Source organism: Leuresthes tenuis, unplaced genomic scaffold (genome assembly GCF_036924035.1).
Source record: "Leuresthes tenuis unplaced genomic scaffold, fLeuTen1.0.hap1 SCAF_17, whole genome shotgun sequence".
Classification (NCBI taxonomy): Eukaryota; Metazoa; Chordata; class Actinopteri; order Atheriniformes; family Atherinopsidae; genus Leuresthes; species Leuresthes tenuis.
The window spans coordinates 22,456,974-22,480,979 of NW_027325371.1; the positions used below are offsets into that span (position 1 = coordinate 22,456,974).

General features: G+C 38.0%; 1 protein-coding gene across 3 annotated transcripts in view; it reads right to left on the reverse strand.

The window, feature by feature from the left end:
- Positions 1-2,951: 2,951 nt before the first annotated feature.
- The window catches only part of nsfa (N-ethylmaleimide-sensitive factor a), a 45,828-nt gene continuing 24,773 nt past the window's right edge, over positions 2,952-24,006 (reverse strand). For 2 of the 3 annotated variants that reach the window (XM_072368264.1, XM_072368262.1), the window contains 20 exons: positions 20,487-20,572; positions 19,513-19,612; positions 19,394-19,433; positions 18,182-18,348; positions 17,963-18,073; positions 15,853-15,928; positions 15,292-15,447; positions 14,552-14,751; positions 14,303-14,468; positions 13,696-13,770; positions 12,163-12,350; positions 9,604-9,699; positions 9,347-9,503; positions 9,081-9,214; positions 8,773-8,919; positions 6,583-6,717; positions 6,172-6,285; positions 5,039-5,094; positions 4,702-4,763; positions 2,952-3,376 (listed from right to left, as the gene is read on the reverse strand). In XM_072368264.1, coding sequence (XP_072224365.1) covers positions 4,733-4,763; positions 5,039-5,094; positions 6,172-6,285; positions 6,583-6,717; positions 8,773-8,919; positions 9,081-9,214; positions 9,347-9,503; positions 9,604-9,699; positions 12,163-12,350; positions 13,696-13,770; positions 14,303-14,468; positions 14,552-14,751; positions 15,292-15,447; positions 15,853-15,928; positions 17,963-18,073; positions 18,182-18,348; positions 19,394-19,433; positions 19,513-19,612; positions 20,487-20,572 — 2,235 coding nt within the window. In that variant the 3' untranslated portion in view covers positions 2,952-3,376; positions 4,702-4,732. The remainder of the gene's footprint in view (positions 3,377-4,701; positions 4,764-5,038; positions 5,095-6,171; positions 6,286-6,582; positions 6,718-8,772; positions 8,920-9,080; positions 9,215-9,346; positions 9,504-9,603; positions 9,700-12,162; positions 12,351-13,695; positions 13,771-14,302; positions 14,469-14,551; positions 14,752-15,291; positions 15,448-15,852; positions 15,929-17,962; positions 18,074-18,181; positions 18,349-19,393; positions 19,434-19,512; positions 19,613-20,486; positions 20,573-24,006) is intronic. The other variant, XM_072368263.1, reaches the window with a different exon arrangement.

The window sequence follows — 24,006 nt, forward strand, 5'->3', positions numbered from 1 at the left end:
GACTGTAATGTATTGACCCAACACTGGTTCATCCCCTGAGTTAGGTGCCTATTTATGCTTGAGTGATGAATATGTCAGTGTTAAGTGTCTTAACAAACAAAAAAGAAGCATTCTTCTGAAAATTGTTGTTTACAAGGACTGAACCCCAGCTGGTTCTTCCTGTTAAAAGGAGTCATTCCTTTCCACAATCACCTCATGCATGCTCAGGACAGGAGATTGGACCGAAGGGAAGTTTTGGTGCAATCTCTTGGTTTTTCCTTTGCAAGGAAATTGTTTTTGAAGCGGCTCTGTAAGTATGAATTGGACTCATTTTTTATTTAATGAATTGGATTTGATTGGATTATGATTACAATGAATTATTGGCTTGAATTGGACTGTATCATCTCAAGTTCCTTGAGATGACATTTGTTGGGATTTGGTACTATATAATTGAATTGAACTGAATTGAACTGCAAATAAGTGAAAAGGCATCCATGTCAAAAGAAGAATTTAGGAAGAGTTCAAAAAAGCCTGGAGAAATATTGCTCAAGAAGAAGCACAAGAAGCAAAACATAAAGAAATGAGGAGTGGCTCAAGACTATTCAACTTTCTGGTTGATATCTTTGTGAAGAAGGACTGATGAATAGCCCAGGAACTCCTTAAAGCTCTGAAAAACCACTTGAAGAACAGAGTAGTGACGTACTGGTGAGAGGACTGGAGGAAAACCTTGACCCTGCTGAGTATTTAGGCACTTTAAGACTGAGAAAGTCAAATATTCCTGACATGACTACAAGCTCCTGAGGGCATTGTTAAACCCTGCAGAAGAGGTTTATTCTTCCATTATATAATTTACTTGAACATATAGCTTTATCACCAGCACTGTTATTTTCATTTACCAATTGGCTACATAGTGTTGATTACTCCTAGATTTGTTCAGTTTGGTATAGTTTATACATGGCTCAGTTTTTAGATAGGTTCCCCTTGCAGAACCTTTTACAGACAAAATCCAGATTTCCACCTGGCCCTTTGGCTCAACTCACTGTTCAGAGTGGCAAAGGCAACATTTCTCTGACATAGTCTGATTCTCATTTCAGCAAGGAAAAAGCAAAGTGTTATCACAGCTTATGACTTACATATTTCTAAGGTTTGGAAATGTATTCCAGGTGAGAGAGGTTTACGAGTGATTTGGACGATAGCGTGTTTGTTGGTAGACAATAAGCAGCTTAAACCCGTCACCAAATGTCTTTATAAGATAATGTGCAGCCTCAGGGAAGACAATTCTCTCAAAGCCAGCGGCAAATAGGAATCTGACCGGAGCATGATTATATGGATGAATATCTCATCCAGCATAAGCGCTTTTGTCCCACTATAGCATTAAATTCATCCTGCCAGAGGCTATTGAAGATTTTGCATAGGCTTTATGTTTCTTCACAGGATAAATCCTGGAATTTTTTATAGAACAATACTGAAGACATACAAACTATGAAATAACAACAAAATGAAATCTGCTCGATAATCTGATTCTTCAAAGTACACTTACTTTGATGGGAGCTTTGCAAGTCTTTTGGCATCCTCCCGGCCAGCCTTGTGATGTTATTACCTAGAATGCTTTTCGAACAATTTTGAGGGAATTTCCATGTGTTGACTTATTGTCTCTTGTTGGCTGCTTTTCACTCTGTGGCCCAAATTGTCCCAAACCTTCTCAGCTGTTTTCAGGTTGGGTGCTTGCAAAGGCTAGTTCATCTGATTCCGCCCTCTCCTTGTTCTAAATCGTTTTTACATAGTCTGTAGGTGTGTTTTGGGTCATTGCCAGGTTCAAAATTAAATGATGATCCACTAACCACAAACCAGATGGCCTGTCACTGTAAAATCCTGTATAGAAGATCTCAATCAAACGTGTCTTAAGTTCCTAATAAATCACTTACATAAGCAAAGCACCGCGACACCATTGAGCTTCCTCCCCCATTCTTTACAGTGAAAACCACACATGCAGGTACCATCTGTAATTGTTATTTCTTCATTTGGATGTCTTTAGTACTGTACAATGTACAAAATAGTCCAACTGAAGAAAATCTATCCATGAGAGGGTGTATCCAAATTTGAACAAATATAAATCTCCATTAAAACTGAGACTGTACTTTCACGCCTTATGAATTATTTTCTGGGTTGGATTAGTAATTCGGTAAAAATTTTCCTGGTAGGCTGACGCACTTTAGTGCCGAACCAATCTTTTGTGACCCGTGGAACACGTGGAACTGTGTGGAGTTAAGTTAGACTAGACAGGCAACACATGGCAGTTTCATTTTGTTGTGCATATGTGCTTTTTTATTGCAATAACACATCTGCACATTGACACATATTTACACACACATACACACATTGTCAATGGTCAGAACAAAACAAGAACTTTTGTATTTTTTGCGCACTGAATACATGGTATTAAAAAAAAACACACAAATTGACCACCAGGTGTCTAAATCTGATCCAGATACACATAATTAAACACACACGCACACACAGGCTTTCACTCAACTGCACATAGCCACACACTCAGCAACATGCAGCATTTGACTCCCCACACATGCACGCTAGCCAGTAAAAGTCGCAGCGGAGATCCAAAGAGATAAGTACTAAAGTACTGGAGAACTGTACTGTATGAAACACAGACAGACAGGCCAACAATCCAATGTTCACTTTCACTATGACACTAACCCGGTAAAGTGTGCACAGCCACAGGGAGGAAGATCAAACTGATAAAGTATGAAATATTCTTATTCTGATGATATACTGTGTTTAGCCTATATATAGTATTTACAGAATATGATCATACTGTATCTTTAAAGGGATTACATTTACACACGGAGGAGCCTCTTTTTACAGCCACTACATAGTCACTAAAAGCCTCTTGTAAATTCACGTCTTAATATTGAAATGGCTTCAACATTTTTGTTCCGTTTATACTGCTTGTAAGGTGCACGACGATAACTACCTTCAGCCGGGGCGAGACATATGCAACAAATACAACAAGAGCTAAAAACATATGTTGCTTCTTTTTTTTTTAATCTTTACGCACAATGCACTAAACAACACTTTTTACAATCATCTATTGCAGATTCTTTACAGGTAACAGATTTTTAACAGTACAACTTCCAATAGTCTGCTGTGATATGTCAATAAGTTCTGGTGATAATGAGTGGGAAGGAGGTGATATTTTGCCTGTGGAAACATGCTGAGATAAAGGAGAAATTATCTCTTCTTATATTGGACCAGGTTTGTATATAGATAAATAGACTGATGGGTGGGTGAACAGACAGACAGACGATCTCTTCATCTTTTTCTTCATTTTCTCCTCCTTATTGTTTCCTGGTGGTGGCTTTACTCATAGAAACTGCGACCTCTAGGTAAAGAAAGAAGTTGGGAAATGAAAGACAGATTTGTTTCACTTTCCTGCAGGTTATGTTGCGTTATTATCACCCCTGCGGCAAACATTGGAACTTATTGAGCTAGACTCAGCAATAAAATTCCAAAAAATCTGGTTGATGTTTTAAAAAGAGCATATACCAATGAGCAGGATTCAACAGGCTATGTGAGACATGTACCATAACAAGTTTTCAAGATTACTGGGCTGAGACCTATGCAGGTATTTACCATTAATTGTCAACAAGAATAACCTGGGTTGGACTGCACCAATAATCAATAGCTTCTACTTTTGTGCCTTCGTTTCTTCTTACATTATTGAGACTATCCTTCTGCTCAAAACGTGCCCATTCACAGGCAGATGCAACCTATAACTACCATAAAAAGTAAAAAACATGTAAAAAGACTGCATTTCAACCCTAGTTGTAATTGTTATCTAACCCTAATCAAGAAATGCTATTGTCAATCCCACCAGGGAAGTGCCAAAAGTGCCAAATTTGAACTCATAATGAGTTGGTGCAACCCGTTTCTGAAACCTAACCCTAAACACATGCTGTTCAAAGAGCAGGAGAGTTATAGTCAGAATATAAAATCAAGAAAATGGCAACAGAACATACAATCACTCAGAAAAAGTTATCAAAAGGGAAAAAAAATGGGTGATGGTGTTAAAAACAGATAGAGGGTGGACACAATTGCAAAGGTACATTTACATTTATGTAACATAACATTAAAAATGTCATGTTACATAAATTAAGAACATCTGAAGATTATGAGAGGTGGAAGTACCTGTTGTAGTCGGTTTGTAAGCTAAAGCCCAAGTAAACAAAGATGTACTAAAATAATGTAGCAATTTAGCTAATGATAGGGATGTAAAAATGGAAGGACAAGGGACAGATTAAAGGAAGTCCTTTTGAGGAATATTATTTTTCTTTATAAATTAATGGTTGGAATCAAACTAGATAAAAAACACACTGGTTCTCTCTTCATCTCCAATAGTTTAGGGTTGGTCTGGTATAAGGCAAGCAACATTGGTAGGCAACCTAAGTTAATGTTAGCAAACTGCAGATAAAATGTGTTAATGTGTAAGTGATGTTCGATTAACATGCTTATGACTTTCTTTGTATTTGCAGTTTTCATGTAATTGTCAAAGTGAGTAAAATCAATAAAACTGGTGATCTGAAGCTGCTACTGCTGTTGAAGTTCTACATCAGCGGGGAAAATAAAAATGTATCTAATCTAATAGCTAATTGCTAACAGCTAAATAATCCACTGGCTCCAGCCTTATCACTCTGTTGTTGACCTTACCGGTAAACAGCAAGTGTGACACAGCAACATCTTAAATTCGGATTTGGTCGCCTTCATTCAACCTGGTGATTGCAAAAATAAAGCCATTTAGGTTAGTAATTGTTCATAAGAGGTCAGTTACTGTAAGCCTTGTTCTGTGCTGTTAGGACAACAACTATCATTGTGTCATGTTCTAGGTGTAGTCTGTCAATTATGTTGATGAAAATAGCTAAAAACAAAAACAGACACATGAAAGGGAGAAGCATGACAATGAAAGGTGGAGGTTTTAAGTAGATGGGGGCTATTGACGAGAAATAAAAGATAGAAAATATGACTTGTATAGCACTGTTGTACTCACGCTCCCTCGTCTCTGAGCAGAGAAAGGAACTTGGTCACTCTGTAATCTGGGTCCATCTACAGACAGTTAAAAAAAGAACAACAGAAGAAAAGAGAGAGGCACTGAATTGTTGTTCAAAAAGTAAACAAAAGAAAAACTTTTGGGCCCTGTTGTCAGATCATCAATATCTCAGCAGAATCAAATTGCATCCTTAAGATGCTTCACGACTTCTTAAAATGTCTAAATAAAAAATCTAAATATACTAATTTGCCTCCTGGCTGAAAGGTGAAAAAGAAGATTGAAAATATTTTTCCAGTGTGTCGATAGAGAAAGTGAAGATACGCCACACTATGTTCCATGTTAGGACTGGTGAGCCATGCTCTCTCCGTTTACAACCATCCCTGCTTGGTTAGATTTTGTTTTGTTTGGCCATAAACGGTCAGATGTTGTGGAGAGGGGAAGAGATGGACAAACTACAATGGAAAAAGAAGATGCACCACTATTTGACAAGCTGTTATTGGGCTGAAATCTGATCCCTTGCAAAATATTTTTTTTGGGTGAAATTATTAAAGTAAATTAATCACAAAACTCCAAATACAGTTAGCAGTTGTTGTTTTTTTTTTTAGTTACATGCAGTGGGTTTATTGAGTCACAACACTGATAAAAAAAGATTAGATATTTTAACATTTGGTTATGATTTTAGAATTCAACTGAGACAATATTTTAGAACCTGATTCTACGCTTTAAGCATAGAAACAATACCTTGAACCTAGAATTCAGGTTCTGTGCATAAAAAGAGCAAGTTTGGGTTCGAAAATGTATTCACTTTGCAGCTTGTTTTTGGAAAACTGGACTTTTTGGGAAGGGAAACAACATTTTATTCAGCATGAAGACGAAACATACATGGTCTAAACTAATCTAACCAGAATGAGGTAGCAACACATTTTGATCTCAAACTAGCCCTGGCAATATCTTCATTTGCTAAACAGAGAACAGCAAAAATATTGTCACACTAAACATGGAGAACATTAAAGATTAAATGCAGTTTAAGAAAGGTGTTATCCTGGCTTTTGTTAGTTGATCAAATGTAAATTAATTCTACACATCATGGCTCATGAGTGGTCTTTGAGAAAATGTTTCGACATGTTCTGTACCTGCAGTGACATCTCGATGAGGACCAGGAGTTTCTTGATGCCGATCCAGACTCGCTTCCCTTTGAGCTGCTGAGCAATACTGGCTCGCTCTTTATCTGTGAAGCTTCCCAGCAGCTACAAAAGAAGCAAAGGCAATATTCAGTGCTATCTTGAAAGCCTCCAGTGGGAGCAAAAACAGCCTGATAAAAATGCTTAAAACACTTAACAATTCTTCAGTACCTTAAATGAAGTTTTTCCCAAGGTTATAAATCTCTCTAGGCTGCATATGTGCATGACTGTGTGCTCTTGAGAATAGACTGATTGATTATATACATCCTCTTCTGCGTGTCCTTGTTTCAATTCAAAATTGCGAACATTCATCTCTGCATTTGAATGTGTGCATCAAACACCTATGATTTTATGTGTGTGTACCTCTAAGGCGTCGACTAGCTGTTCCCCAGTGGAGATATTTGGGATGTGGATGGTGGTACTAAAGGCATCCAGCATCTCCATCTCCTGCAGGACATCCTTCCTGCTGCTTGTGCCGATGATGAGCAGCTTCCGGCCCTACAGGATGGATATAGAACTTGGTTTTGTAGGTTTTGATTTGATCAAGCTGTAATTTATCTCCTTTTGTTTTTGTTATGTATTCTTTTTTAACAACCGAAAAACAGTCAGAGTTAGTAAAAATACCGCAACTGGAAATAATGTGTCAAAAAGTTATCAGCAGAAATGCTAGTAGAAGGATTTTGTTCCCTTTTGGACAGAGCTGATCTTCCTGTTACTTCCTGCTACGTTAAGCTAATTGACCTGCTGGCTGTAGCTTCTTCCTTACAGTGCAGGCATGAGAGTGCATATTGATTAGGGAAGGGAATCGAAAACAGGTTCCTGTTGAGAACTGGTTCCCAGTGTTTCAGTTCCTTGGAATCGTTTGCCAATATAGCAAACGATTCCCTTATTGATTCCAGTGGGCGTGAATGACATCACCATGCATGTTGCGTGGTCCAGTTCAGCCAGCAGTCAACAGTAAACATGGCGCCCAAGCAGTACAAACGCTTAAAAGTTTGATTACACTTCACTAAAAAAGACAACAACAGGGCAACTTGCAATACTTGCAAAGTGGATATTTCATCAAAGGGAGGAAATACTACCAACATGTAGAAACATTTGTGCACACGGCATGCAATAACTATTAATGAATGTCGCGTTTTCGATCCGCTCCGGACTGACGCTAGTGAATCTCAACCCAGCAGAAGCAGCAACGTAAGCATGTTTTCGGCTAATACTGCAGGTAACTAACTAACAAACACTATCTATCATGTTAGCGCCATTTGCCTCATTGTAACACCTGCTATTTGTAACAGTTAACGTTAAATTAATGCCTTCTCTTGTGGAATTGCCACAGAATAATTTTATTTTTGTATTTGTTCATTTCTACAGAAGAACATTTATTTTATTATTATTCAAATTTTATATTTAATTTCAAACCAAATAATTTTTTTCTGGGGAACCCCTGGCACCCTATCAAGGAGCCCTAGGCTGTGGGCCTCTTAATACCTCACTGTTGTTGGGTTTGTAATGTTACTTCTAAACTAAACAAAGTTGATGCTAATCGACCTGTTTGTTGTCCTTTTTTTCCAAATGAGAATCGATAAGGGAATCGACAAAGAACCGAATTGTCAAGCAGAATCGAAAATGGAATTGGAACCGTAAAACTCTTATCAATTCCCATCTTTGGAATTCCCAATTGACGCTATCATCTAACTCCCTGCACGAAAACACATTTCAAATTATTGACAACACTGGTGTTATTACCGGCCATGAAAGCAAGGCTCGTATTGTTTCACATTATGAGTCAGGAGACATCTATTGCAGCAGGAAGTTACACAAATGTGGTTGTTTTTAGCAGTATTTAATGTCTCTCTGCCTTCGGTTTTTGTTGAGGCAATAACACCACAACTGTGTCAGATACAGGTGTCCAGTTGAGATTAATATAAAGACCTGGTTTGAAAATTAGGGTGGTTTGATCTAAACATATTAAGTCAAGGACGATGGAAGTAGGAGCCCATATCATCTTACAATTTTTAATATATTCCATTGTTGATCATGTTTAGTTTTGCATTTTTCTGACTGAATAATTTTATTACATGACCAGAACCAACTATCTGCTGCACCATCTCTCAATAATTTCCCAGATCCAATTACTCACTGTTTAACTTAGCTTTGACTTAATTCATTACTACTGAAAATGAACATTTATAAACAGGTGACGAATTCTGCATGCTATAATTTCTTTAGACAAACTGCTTGGGTCTTTCTTGGATTAGAAGAACAATGCAGTTTTTTAAAAATGAAGCATAGATTTTTTAGCTGTGGAACAAAACTTTCTAAGCTTGCGATAGCTTTAAGATGACAAACTATCTCCTTATTTGTGAGAAAAAAAAACATTTATTACGCTTTTCTGTTTATAGACCATTCAGATTTATTCTGTATTGCCCTCAACCCAAAGTTACCATTGGTCAGCTGCCTGTGGGTTGTCAAACAAATTCAAGCCTGTGCTGCTCAATGGAGAGTAGTCAATGTACAGTATGTATGTATACAGGTTTTGTAATTAACTCTGACCTTAGGTGGAGGTTTCTTGAGCAGCACCAGCAGCGCCTGTAGAACCAGGTTGGAGAAGCGAGGACCGATGGGGACATAGTCCAGCAGACGCTCAATGTCATCCACTACCACACAGCTGAGCTGGGACTTGTAAGCATCGTCGAAGACCTGAAACAGCGGAAGAGAAAAGGGAAAAATAGGAAGCCTTAATGATGGAGCACAGGACATAGGGAATATGGAGGGGATGGGTGGGGGGCGGGGGGGATAGGTGGGGTTGCAGTGAAACAGACATAACTGGTATTACGGCACAGAAATGCTGCAGCTCTTGCCTTTTTTATTGCCTGGCACTTGGAGATCTCGGAGTTTCCAATCATCTTGTCTGGAGAACAGATCTTAATGAAGGGGAACTCAGAGTCCTCTGCAATTTTAGCTGCCAAGGCTGTCTTCCCACTGTGTGGTGGACCTGTGTGTGTAGAGTTGGGGCACAATTTACGTTTCAGCTTGCGTTTGTTTTTTGTATTATTGTCCGGTATATCATGGAATCATGTAGAGTTGTATTCTAGAACTTGGAAATATGGTGTTTCTGATGTCTTACCCTCCAGTAACACTGCCACAAGCGGTGTGCGATCACTGTTCTTGGTCTGCTGTACAAGCAGCTCGCCATCATCCAGAACATGGGTTACTGGGTCGCCCCATTTGATGATGCCATTCATGATGTAGCTGGAATAATCCTCTTGGTTTGTACCAAATGCCTGAAATAAACACAATAAGGAAAAGTTAATGAACCCGTTTTACCTTTTTTCCATAAAACAGAACTTTCATACATCATTTCTGACAGAAAATGGTACGCACTGGTTTTATGTCATTGTTGAGGGATCCCTTGAAGTCAGCTCTGGTAACTTGCAGCTTCTCTGCCCTCTCCATGTCCACCTCAACTGTAGATGTGGCCTAGCAAAGAATGCACTTTGACATTAGAACAACGGAGTGAAATTTCCTATTAATTTCTGAATATCAATCTGCTCTGAGAAAATGTTCTTACTGCACTTATTCCTATTATCAAAATGATATAATTTAACTGTTGTGAAGATTGGGTCATTGTTATAAATACTCAAATGAAAATTGTTTTAAAATATTGGGATTTCATGGTTTTTGCTGCTTCATGGAAAATTCAGACAGTAACTATAGAACTCAATTGTGTTTATGAAATATAATCTGTGTTATTCGTCTCTATTTAAATATCTGAACCTTGGTGTGGGCATAAATGGAGATGGTAAACAGTAAATGGTAACAGTGTAACCTTAATGAGGTTACAGAGGAGGACAAGAGAACAAAAGACGTGTCAAATGTGCTGACAAGCTAACTTCAGTTTCCACAGAAACTAGACTGTAGCTTTGTAAAAACTTACAAAGCTACAAGGCCAGCAAAGAAGCAAAGGTTCAACAGCTTAGCAACTGTCTATTTATTTTGTCTATGACGCAGTTTTAAAAATGACACAGACATCATTGGGGTCTGGCTCTGCTCTGGATCTTACGGCTCTGCTCAAGAGGGAGTCTTCAAGTTTACTTTTTTGTCCCAAATTCCAACTCTCAAAGACAATGCAAGGGTGCCCTGTGACTATCAAATACATAAACATAAACTATCAGGGTATTTCTCCAGTTTTAGCTGCTTTTCTATTTTTCTCCTCATTATAAAACTCTTAATGACCAAGCACCATCATATCTTAAAGATCTCAAAGTGCCATATTTTCCAAACAGAGCACTTCGCTCTCAGACTGCAGATTTACTTGTGGTTCCCAGAGTTTCTAAAAGTAAGGTGACTCAGATGACCCATAGTTATGATACTTTAGGCCTAGATTGCTGCAGCACCTCCCATGATGCACCTCTCCTCAACCTGCTCTCTTTACTCTTAATGTACAAATAACATTATTGTTTAGCTTGTGTTTCTCTTTCTCAGCAGGTGTCTCTGGCCTGCTGTTATGGTGTTTGTTGTCCCCTCTTTCCCGTCCTCTAAGCTCAAAGCTGGTCGGCCTTCCTGGTTCTAGTTCTGTTGGACGTTTCTTCCTGTTAAAAGGGAGTTTTGTCCTTCCACAGTCGCCTCCTGCACGCTCCGGACAGGGGATTGGATCGAAGAATAGTTTTGATGCAATCTCTTGGTTTCATTAGCTAGGCTATTTTTTCTTTAAATTGGCTCTGTGGGTATGAATTGGACTAATTTGGAATTTAATTGATTGGATTTGGCTTGGACTGTAACTGACTCGAATTGGACTGCATCTTTCAAATGCTTTGAGATGACATCTGTTGTGATTTCGTATAATATAAATAAAACTGAATTAAAGTGACTCTGCAGACTCCCCAAACCAATTCCAGCACAGGCCCTTTGCTCTATGGTGTCCCCACTTTCTTCCTCTATAGGTCAGCACAGATCATAGATGTAAAAAACATGATCCGCAGTCTTTGTGATCATGGCAGCTATTGAAGCCATTTACCATATAGTATAATTCTTCACAGCCCAGTCTCATCAGAAACATGTAATAAGTATGTTTTACTATGTCACCAAAATGTAAGTGTCCCACTCCGTGGTTGTACATTGTAAGATGGCAAATAATTCCCACGGATAATAAAGCTGTTTAACTATGAAGATTTTTTGTTATCGATATTATGTATTCTGTGTCCTCTAAATCTAACCACAATAGTTCAACCCTTAACCATTTAACCCCTAACCATGACCATTTGATGGCGAGAGCAAAGTACAAAAGTAAGAAACTCTGAGTGCAAGTTGAAAGTAGAAAAGTGCACTGAACTGTGGAAAACTTTGTGCTGAATTAGTGTCAAATTAGCGATCTTTTTTATGGAGGTGTGCAGACTAGTACCCTCTATCCACCTCTACAAGTGTTTGAGACCAAATCAACCGCGATGAGATGTGGAAACGTGGCGCTTGGAGTTCAAAACGCAGGCAAACATATGAACTCTGTTAAGTATCAAAACTTAAGCTGCACCTGGGTTGGGAGAAAGTAAAGTTTCATGTTTCACATGTATGTAGTCTGTTGTCAAGGACAATTTTTCAGTTCTAACAAAACAAAAAGCAAATATAATTCAGTCTATTATTGAATGGGACCAGATTGATCCGCATCATACTTTGGGTGGTATGAAAAGAAAGTATGATGAGTGTGTGTATCAGTTTGCTGTGGGCTACACAAGCAGACAGCTGTGACCTGTTAGGCAAGTATCAGTTGACTGTTTTTATTTCAGCTCATTTTGTTTACAGCCTGTTGATCACTAAAGATGAAAATGGACACACTGTAGGTTTGACATTTAACATACATGTCTTCTAGTGTCCAAAGAGTGTTGGCTCCTCACCACAACTGAACCCAGATATAAAGGAAACATGTAATATTTGAAAATGTCAAGTGACCTTGATGTGTCGGTTCATGGCAGTGGACTGCGCCGCTCTGACCAGCCCCTCCAGCTCTGCACCACTATAGTTCTTAGTCTCAGCTGCCAGTTCTTTGATGTCGACATCTGAAGCCAGCAGGTTGAAGTTTCGCATCTTGGTGGTGTGGATGTTCAGGATCTGGACACGGCCCTTCTCATCAGGCAGACCTGAAGAGGAAAGACAGGCACACACATTTTGTTAGTTTATTTGGTTTTGGAGATACCAACAATGATGATGCTTTTGAACCAGCAGACCACAAGAATATACCATCAATATGTTTACATCCCCCTAAGAACAAGAAACCCCCTGAACATTCTTAGTAGCTACTAAGCCCTGTGGTCATTACATCTATGGGGGCACCTTGTCATTTTATCATACAATCCTGTGTGAAGACAAACAAATTTCATCTTAAATCTAGAATATGTTTCAGTTATGTAGTGAAAATACACTTCAATTCCCTCAAATGGACACATAAAAACAGTCTTGTAAATAAACATCTTGTGGCTGTTCTGACTTATACTGAACAAAAACATTTTGTTCCAAACAATTTCTCTACAGAAACCGTAAAAAATCTATTTCCAGCAGTTAATTGCTTTGCTGCATGAACGCATTTATGTGCTCATTCTGCGTAATCTAACAGTGGAAATGATTCATAAATTTGCTGGTCCCCCCTCTCTGAGTAAGGACACAGTATGAGATAAGTGAGTACCGTGTACAATCACTTTCATACATCTGGAAACAGTGAGTTCTCACACACTGGAACAGCTCAGGACACGGGCAGAAATAAAGAAACATTTAGAATAAACAATGCTGAACAAACAGAAGCACGAAGGTTTATTCATGCATTTATTCTAGCTTTTAAGATTTTGCAAAATTTATAGCTCCAACGATGTGTTCACACAACAATGCGTTCCCTTGTGTTCAGAGAAGTGCCAAACCTTGTTACAATTTTCCATTATTTTTCATAGAAGAACATTGAAAAAAGTGCAATTGTCGATCCTGTTACAAGACACACAAGAAGGACGGAGGGGTCCAAAACTCCTGTCCTTGAATAGAGAGCAGCTTGTCCACCTCAACTTAGAATTCTAAACTAAGTATATAGCTAATAATAAATTAGATAACAGTCAAGTAATAATGATTTTGAAAATAAAAAATACATTGAAAGTATCTGTGCTAAATAAGGACTCAAAAAAAGTTTTGAGAAATTTGACGTGGTCAGTGAATGCAGCATTAGAAACGGCAGCAGCTCTCAGTCAAAGCATTTCCCCATTTGACAAAGGTGCCTTCGCTCAAGCACATAGATACTTTGGAAAGGTTACTGTATAACAGTGTAAGACATGTTACTTTACGTCCCTCGTTAGAATAAAACACATCTGTAATTTCAAATAGACTAGCACACAGCAGATGCTGCAAGAGCTTGATTTTCCTTCCTGTTCTGCTGGTAGTGCTTCATTTGGGTGACTGGTTCTCACCTCACGTTAAAACACCAAGAAAAGTCTCTGAATCACTCACCAATTTCCATCTTCACCTCAAACCTGCCAGGCCTCATCAGGGCATCATCTATCAGGTCAGGCCTGTTGGTCATACCTATGAAAGAAGAAAAGTGCTCTTTACTGTATGAAATATGATATATATTAAACAAAGATGAAGACACACCTTAAACTTGTCAAACATCCATATGGCATTATTAGTAAGATAAGTTTAAAAAGGAAAGCTGAGGAGGACACTTCCAAGCATGGCCACCAAAACATGAGGTTGTGTTGAAGTACTTCAGCTTCTACAATGTACAGACTGGAAAAAACTGGAGCAACATCACCTGATCAGTGTTTGATGACTCGACGATACTGGAAAATACATATTCAGTGTATTGTGTTGTATGGGTTGCATTCAGATCTTAACCTGTCCAATAATTGTAAAATCTACTAGAGAGATGGAATAATATGGTTATGGTTGAGGTGGGGAGCACTCCAAAGCAGCATTTTAATCAACTCAGAGCTCAGAATGTTCTTAAATACTGAAAAGAATCATCACTCCAAGTTTTATTATGCAGTGTTTTTGTTGTATCAGTACAGGTACAGCGAAACGGGTAAGGATGATATACTGTATGGGGTGAGATTACCGATGACCAGGATGTTGTTGAGTTGCTCCACCCCATCAATCTTGGACAGAAGCTGGTTGACCACAGTGTCGTGCACACCTGTGCTGCTAGCGCCCGTGCCTCTCTGCTTGCAGATGGCATCCAGCTCATCAAAGATGATGATATGGAGGCCACTGTTGGCTCCCAGCTGGAAATGAAAATGATTTTTTCAGTTGTGTTTCATAACTTGTTGAATGCATGTGGCAGAAAAGAAGATCAGTGGTATCTCACCCTCTTCTGTTCCTCCTCTGCATCGGCAAACAGTTTGCGGATGTTGGCCTCAGACTCTCCAACGTACTTGTTGAGGATCTCTGGGCCGTTGACTACCTTGGGCTCACGGGCGTTGAGCATCTTGCCAATCTGCCTGGCCATCAGTGTTTTACCGCATCCTGGTGGTCCAAACAGCAAGATGCCCTTGACGTGCTTACACCCTGGAACAAAGAGAGTGAGGCATGACAAATTACAGGGAAATAGACTAAGAGGAAAAAGAGAAGTGGGAACGAAGAGGTGAAATCAGAAGAAAAAACAGGGACAAACCAGAAGAAGAAACAGTGGGAAGATAAAAGATGATAGATTGTAATGACATAAAATGCTTCAATGTTCGTAAAGCCAGAGGGAGAATAAACCAGATTGATAAAATAAATTTGAACACTGATATTAAATTGTGCTATCTGACTTTCTCTCTCTCTCTCTGGGTGAATAGGGAACAAAATGCAACAGTGGCTAACATCGTTACCCTCATTGTTGTACTCTCAGCAATTGATTTTCCAATCAATTTTAACCTATAAAAAGTCACAAGCTGCCAGCCTTGCATTTGTATTAGTTGAGATATTACATTAGAAAAACTTTTCTTTTAATCTGCCAAAGGTTACAAAAGGTAAGAGAGTGAGACTGTAGGAGCAAAAATATTGAAAAAAAACCTGACAATCTAGCATGGTATAAATGTGAAAAGTGGAAAAATGGTTTCTCACCCATCTGCTCCACTATGTCAGGAGGGAAAACTCGGGAAGCAAAGGCTCTGCGGAAAATGTCAGAGAATTCCTTGTCCAGACCTCCAATTCCCATCTTCTCAAAGTTCCAGTCTGGGTTGATGATTGTCTGTCGTGCTTCCTTGGTCTTTGCTTTACCTGTTAAAACACACAAGGGAGTTAATTAGCGAGCAAATTGCTGATGCATATATATACATTTTGCAAAAGTTGGAGAGAAAAGAAAAAGGTGTTGCATAAAAGTTTTTAATGTGTAGTAAAAGCCAAGTTTGTTTCAGTTAAGTCTCCGCTAATATTTCCTTTAGCAGATACCATTATGTACTCTACATAGATGATTTGTGGAACGTTATGCTTTAATGACGATGTGTCCGTGCTGCCATCTTGTGGAACAAGTAGATACAGGACCATTATTTTCCTTCATGTTTCCTATACAGCAGCCTGACTTTAGAATGTTGGGTGAAAAAAAACACATATGTCAGCTTTTGGAACAATTATTCTAAAATTTGAGAAATATCAGCTCCTTGTAGATGAAAAGAAAGAACGCACCAACAAGTGTGAGGGAAGAACTCTCTGCCTTCTCAAAAATCACCTGGCTGTTGCCCACCATCAGACCGATATCAATCTTTCAGAGAAATCAGAGTTAGAGTTATTAATCCATTTGGAAATGTGGAATGGTTACAGTCATTCTTTAGTAATTAACTTGTATATTTAGATAAAAAACAGCATTATGTAATCAATTACTAAATATAAAAAAAAATGCAAGACCCTTTTTTCTTTATAAAGATAGAATTACATCCTGCAACCCTGAATTGGATTAAGCAAGTATCGAATATGGATGGATGTATATATATTTATATCTATTGTGATTATTAACATCAATTTGCAATTAATTTCCAAAGGGGTGTTTAATCTTGTCCAGTTAATGATCTTTTGTCATGAAACATAGCTTGGAGATGACTCTAATGTAGAATAGCTAAATTTAGTGACCTGATATGAGCCTAGTGAGGATGCATTGTATGAGCTCAGAGGCACAAATGATTATTAACGAAAATGCTGTTACAACACACTGAACAGTAAAAAGAAAAAAGAAAAGAAAAAGAGAAAAGCTTTAAATTAAGATAAGCTAAAGTAAATCCTACAAGTATTTGAAATTCATACAGTAACACCAAATCACGTCAGTGTCTATTTATTATAAATTTCCCTTAGAATAAAAAAGGTTAAATCTTTATCTTTTTCTTCACTATTGTATAACCCAAGGTTGCTGCTGGAAAGACACAAATGACATCTGTGTGAATATTCGGGATAAAAGGTAGCTAGCAAATTCTGCTATGCTATCTTGACTCTTGAATTGAATGGAAATGTTATGCTATGTTTGTTTTTATTGGACTTGAAATAAGCTGTATGGTAAGGGAATACAAAAAAATCAATGAATAATAATGATAACAATAATAATAATAATAAAAAGATCTTTGTTGTTTTGGTCACCTCATTTATGTGGTCCATGATCTCCTTTGCTAGCTTCTGTGTTTATGGAAGCTAATGTGTATGGCCTTGAAACAATAATTTATTAAGCCCTGTTTACAATGAAAAGATAATATATATATATATATATATATATACAAGGAGAATTTAAAAAATGGTGTTAAGAAATATTTGTATTAAGCAAATGTTTTTTAAGTAAAGCAATATTGTTTTAGAGAGGGTGAAATTGATGTCACATCTTAGTTTGTTCAGGCGCCTTATTGTATTCTTGCTTGCTCTGATGGTGTTTTTAGTATGCATAGACCCTGAATTGCGACTTCGGGATAGCATTTCTATGCTCAAACTGTACAATCAGCCTCTAAAATACTTACACTCATCATTCCTCTTCTATGCCTCACAACCAAATACTAAACATATCTGTCCACTGCAAACTAAAAACGTGAGTTTTAATATTCAAAAACACATTTATTATCAAAGCAGTGGCTCAAAAACCTAAATTACAATGCTGAATGTATTTGAAAGCACTATAATTCATTTGAACTGGTCATAAAAAGGGGGTGATTTTTACAAAATTCAGCAGCTCAATTTTAGTTTCTCAGTAATCTTCTTTTTTTTGTCTTTTCTTTTCTGTTTGTACTTTTGACCATTTTTAGCCAAACAAAAGTAAAACCAAACATGCAACAACAGTAGACAGCAGAGTTAATGTGAGAGTAATCCTTACAAGATGGTGCTTCTGTCCCAGCATGCAACACAACATTGTGTACCTTCACATTCTCTATTTAAGTGGTTAACTTACATCTCCACTGTATATCTGGCCATCAATATCACTGTAAGATTATGTTCCAATTTATCATGATTTGACTGGAATAATATCTGGTGCATTCCAATTCTGAAAAGCAAGTTAATTTCAAGCTGACTCTCTAAGGTTTAATTACTGAGGGGTAGTGTTGTTGCTCAGAACAATCAACTATATCCCATGGGTTCCAAAATTGAGTTGCAGATTGACTCCAATCAAAACTGAAAGGAATCACAAAGCTTTCCATTAACAGCCTGACAACATTCTCATTTTCCAATCTCATCAACAGAGAAGTCCAAAAATATAACGCAAGACCCGAATGTACTATTTTTATTGACTTCACTGGTTCGGTATGGTCTCAACATAGTGGTCTAATACCTTTTGCTGTTTTTTTCCAGTGGCTGGTTCTCCTTTAAGGATGCTGGCATCCATGGCCTCGATGTCCTTCACCGTCAAGCCAAACAGCTTGTCACAGAAACTAAACACTAACTGAAAGACAGAGAGAATGAAGGGATTGACAAAAGGAAACACAGTGGTGTATGTACTCTGTGTCTAAGTATGTGTGTGAGATTTGCTTTGAGGTAGGGAGGTACACACCTGCTGGGTAACTGAAAATGCTTGGTTGTTAAACAGTTGGATGAACTCGGCAGCCATCTTGTCTGAATCATAGGGAGAGGAGTCGGTGCTCTTCTTTTGCAGGAAATCAATTTCGATTGTCATGGCACCAATGCACTGCTTGGACTTGTCAAAATTGTAGTTGGACACTGAGAGGACAGACATGCCCACAATTATCTCTCACAATAAAAGAAATTCAGGCCTGAGCAGTATTTTCATAATAAACACGAAATCTATATACCATGACTGCAAACACTAAAAGTGACAATAAAACATCTAACAGCTAAGACTGGATCAGCACAGATTGATGTGATTATGCTAGTCATGGATGATGCAAATGTAGGAGCAAAATTCTTCATAAAAGCAATTTGAAAAATTTGATAATTTTTTTCATAATAATAAAAGGATAGATTTTCAAGAACTGGATAACACTATTTCTTCATTGTTGTTTGAAATACAAAGGGATGCCAACAACAAAACAGCTCATGGGTGGATCACTTTATGCTAGTTTATGGTGACAATAGCTCGGTTCTACAGTGACCATCCTTGAAGCCAATGATGTCGTTACAGAGGTTCAGATGTTGGGTAATTGGCTTCTATTCTGCATATAAGCCAATGCAGTTGTTCGGCCAACATTGGAACATAGCCAAAGCAGAAGAGTCAAGTCATCAGAAAGAATCCTTGTTTTGTGGCCAAATCGACTGGATTAACAGGACATATTTCAGCCAATATTAAGAGCATATTCCACAGTGTCGGTATCGTCCTGTTTGAAAAACACATTATGGTAATAACTGATCAATTTTACCATGGCATTTGCTATCATTTTGCTTGTGCAATGCGGTCCAATAAACTAAGCATGTATGACATTACTTCTAATTTGACATAAATTGCCTAAATTATTAGAACAGCCACGTTTTTTAAAACTCATAGTTAAGAAATAAGTTTGATCACTGACAGCACTGTTTTAGAAAAACAAAAAAAATCAACAGTTTATATTCTTAATTTGTCTAACATCCCTCTGTTTGAAGCATTACTTGTAATTTCAAGTATCAAATCACATAAAACCGCATGTGTGCCCTGGCAAAAACTTGGAGCTTACTTAACGGGCATTGTGTAAAGACAATCACAGTGACTAATATGCAGTGTTTATGTCATAAAACCTCGTAATTATAAGTTAAATAGAAAGGCTTTTACCTTCCACTTCCTGGCCAATGGAGAGACCAGCCCATTTCCTCTACAAGAGAGAAAAAAGGAAAGCCTGAGCACCTAGCCAACAGCTGATTAAAAATGTGTGTGCATGTGCGTGTGTGTACCTGCGGCAGGCTGAAGGCAATGGATCCAGGTGCTACAGTATGATGGGTCTTGACTGTAAACACAAACTTGTGGTTGGGTGTGGTCTTCACAGTCACATGCCTGCAAAGATAGGCCACACAAACTGTTTATTACATGCCATGCAATTTTCTAAGTTCAGAGGGGGACAACTTGACAGCTTGACAAATATTTCTTTTTTTGCTCTTGTGTTGACTTGTCTACCAAAAAACTACAGGAATCATCCAAGTTAAAAAAAAGACTCCAAAAAGCCAGGGTTATGAATGTGTTGGGTGATGAAATGCCTGGGTCATTGATATTAAGATACTTTTTTATATTATAAATTACAAATGTTGTTAGTACATCCCTAAATTTTTCCATAAAATACACCACAGTAATTTTTAAAGCACTCATCTCTCATCTCATCAAGTGAGAACAAAGCAACAAAGTATCAGTGTGGTTAGAGAGAACTCAGTGTGCATTGACTGGCAGAGTTCATCAAACCAATTCTCACAAGTTCTTAATGGTTAATATCTGGTGGCCAATAGGTTGGCCATCAGCAGCGTTAAATTCATCCAACACTCTGATGACTACTTTAGAGTATATTGAGAGAGAAATAAACACTAGTTATGGTATTTAACCCCTAAAGCTGTTTGTAGGGAGAGGTATGTCGCACAAGCTTAAAAACATCATGGACAACACTACACACCCACTATTTTCTAGGATGTTTTAGGCTTAAAATTGCAATTCTATGTAATTTTTCCAATAATTTTCTAGAAGCTTGAATTTTTGTTATGTCATCATCATGTGAAATAATGATAATCATGCACAGCAAGCCTTTTATCTGATTCCAAATTGTGAGCTTCAGGACAAAAGTTGAATGAGGAGGCTGGAAGATGGATGGACACTGGAATAGGTGATTGGAGAAATGTCTGGTTGTGTGCCTGTATTGGCAAACACAATGAAAATGACTACTCACTGTCCTGACTGCAGATCCTTCTCGCTCACAACGGCACAATTAGTCAGCGACAGCTCATCTGTTGGGCATCGAGCCGCTTGCATGGTCTGCAGACACAGACAGTGGAGATGGGGTGGAGGAGAGCAACATTTAAACGATGCTGAAAATAAAACATGATGTATTACAACAGAGCTTTTTTTTTTCTTTTTTTAATCTTCATGATTCAGTTAGCATTTTCAGCCAACATGGATTTTGAACCTGTTAAACATCATATCTGACGGAAAAAAAAATCAATGCTCAACTGTGACTTGCACATTGACCAAAGACATTAAGTTTTTGTAAAAAAAAATGGAATTCACTGATCTAGATTTTAGAAAATCCTAACACAGTAAATCTCCAACTCACATTTTAAAATACATCACTATCTAATTTTACTTTTACCAAAGTAAAGAACTGAAAGAAAAATCTATCAAACAGCAGAATGAATCATGCAAATTCAGTGATTCTCTAAGAATAGAGAGGTGAAAATTATTCTTACAGAAATGGTATGTTACTGTATGTGCAGAAACTGTTCACATAGGGATGCAGAATATGTTTCATTTTTGTCATGTGAAGAATCAGCCGTAACGTTGTTCATACCCTTCCATTTACACTGAATTAGTTTATGACAAACCAAAGAACGCGCTCAGCAATGCCTCAGGATAAAAAGAAATGGGTGAATCACATGTTGTATCCCAAAGTGACTCAAGCATTAACAATGGCAAACTTTTAGCATTACCAAGAAAGTGATAAAGCAGAGATGATATATGGCTTATATTAAGCCAAAATGTTATTTCTGTTTTCTTTCAGTGTCTTCTGTTTAAGCTAAGTCCATTATATGTTACCAAGATGTATGAATGGAAATTAGTCCCACTGAGAGAAAAGTATGAACCCCTCATTTCAGCACATTCACTGACATTGTCAGGTCAGTGAAGACATGACATGTTCTTGTCTTTAAACAGATTGAAAACCCTTTTCAGAAAAAGCCTGCCAGCAACAGAGGAGAATAGGCAGAGAGAGAAATTCCAACACGCATTGCTTAAAGATGAGCATGTGAAGTGGTAACCAAGGAAACTACATTAGGTGATATGGAAGAGCCAGTAACACTGTATCAAGGTTTGCTCTTGGCTTATTTCTCACAGGCCTGAATGATATGGTTTGTGTTAGTTACTTGTATTGTGAAGATAAGACAACACAGGTTTGCTGACACACACTGAAGAAACTCTCCTTTTAAGAGCTAAAACCATAGACTTTGGTGTTTACCAATCTATTTGTCATTTATCTGTGCACATTTTGTACAAACCAGAATGTTAATTATGTGCATTTCAGACTATAGTCAATCTAGGAGAGGTCTGTGAAAACAAGTGCCTGAAATCTCAATCTTTGAGGTGGCAGCAGTATCAGTCATCATTCATTTACAGATTGTAGCAAACAAAGACTGGCTACAACCACTTGAATTTCGATCTCATTGAGACCCATGAAAAGGTAGTGTTTTCTCATTTATTTCAATATTGCTGAGGCAGGATGATTGTCAGTACTGTCGACATACCATAGAGGTAGATTGTTAAATCCAAAAAAAGGATTTTTATATTGAGAAGAGGAGGGGACCAAGCACAGATCCTTGTGGGACAACATTATAAAGAAAGTGTCCATAAACTTTATTGCTGGGGATTTCTGTTTTGAATCGGCATTGCCCTGCCAAAAGCTTGAGTAAGGCAAGTACAGGCAAAAATGCTTTCACGTCAAACACTGGAGGGATACCAACTTATTGCTAGGTGAGGCTGTACCTCCATTTTTTATACACAAAGAAATGATTAAATGAGAAGGTAGCGCAAGCTTTGTGAAGAAGCTAGCTGTGGGGTAGCTAAAGGGTAGCTGAGGGATAGCTGAAAATAACGGTCACTTGACCCTGCTGAATAAGCTGGAGCTAACCACAAGCAGCTGGAACTTGGCTTGTCAGAGTGACTGGTTGCCAATGTATAAACCTAAAATGACCATTTTGAGGAACTGTTGAGTTCGTTGAGGTATATTAACAGCTGGAACAAAGCTTTAAAAGCTAGTTAATAGTGGCTCTGCCATGAGATTTTCTGTTAAAATAAAACCAATATTGATGGGCTGCATGCTACAAAAAACTACATTGAAATAATCTTTAATTGATGCTGTGAACATGAAATTACCACTGACTCCAGGAGCAGTCATAGGAGTCTGTTATATGTCATCTAACTATGCTGTACTATACGAGCATTTAGTATTATTTGTACATGTGGCAATTGAAAACTAACTGACATATAAACAAACACTGTCAAAACCGCAGCCTCCACAGCAATTCAAGATCAGGATTTATGAGGATTATCCCCTGCCCAAAAAGCACTTAAATGCAATGCTTTTTAGCAGATGAAGTGTTAGGCCTGCTCATTTGGTATATAGCTGTGGACACAAATTGTTTCATTGGTGAAATGCCAGATCTAAATTAACATGGACATTGAGCAACAAAACAATCTTTGCCAATGCTTGCCACCTAAATGTTCAGTTCAACCAGAGATAAAACATTTTTGTTGTTCCTAAAAAAAAGAAAAAGACTATACACTATACAAAGAGTACAAATATGTATTGACCGTGTGTTTTGCAGACTGATGAAATGAAAGAGAATAAATGTAGGAAGGAATTTGAAGAAAAAGCACAGTGAGACAAACACTGCAGTGTTGGCACTGTGCCACATCACCTGTACCCCTGCAGTCTGGCCACAGAGAAGTAAAACAGAATGACAAAGACTTTTAAAGAGGCCTTTCCCTTTTAATAAATACTGGCTCTTTGCTGCTTATGTTTGAACTTAGGGGGCAAACAATATTAGACCATAATATTGTTTGCTGAATGGATATATTATTGTTTTGTGTTTCATTCTTACAATGTCCCACAGAGTATCTACAAATTTGTACTGAAATCTACCAAAAAACACAGTCTTCAGAATCAGAAATCAGAAACAGTTTTATTGCCAAGTAGGTTTACACATACAAGGAATTTGTTGTGGTATGCTGTTGCTTTTTTTCTGAAAAGTTAAATAAAAAAAAAAACAATAAATAAGTACAGTAAGTAAAAGTGGAAGTGAAACAATGGAATAAGTATGTACAGGGATGGTGTAGACAGTCTGTGGAGGAGATAGTACACATAACAGGGGGTGGGGGGTCAGTGTCAGTGGGGCTTTCTAGTTGTGTTTATGAGACCAATTGCAGAAGGGAAGAAACTGTTCTTGTTTAAGTTTTGCTCCTGATAGACCGCAGCCTCTTGCCAGAGGGGAGTGGTTCAAACAGTTTGTGTGATGGGTCAGCTGCAATCTTGCCTGCATGCCTCAGGGTCCTGGAAGAGTACAAATCCTGGAGACCTGGGAGCTCACCTTTTCAGCAGAGGGAATGATACTCTGCAGTCACCAGATGGTGATGGAGGAGGTGAGGATGGACTCGATGATGGCATAGTAGAAGTGTACCAGTGTGCATCATCGCCTTTG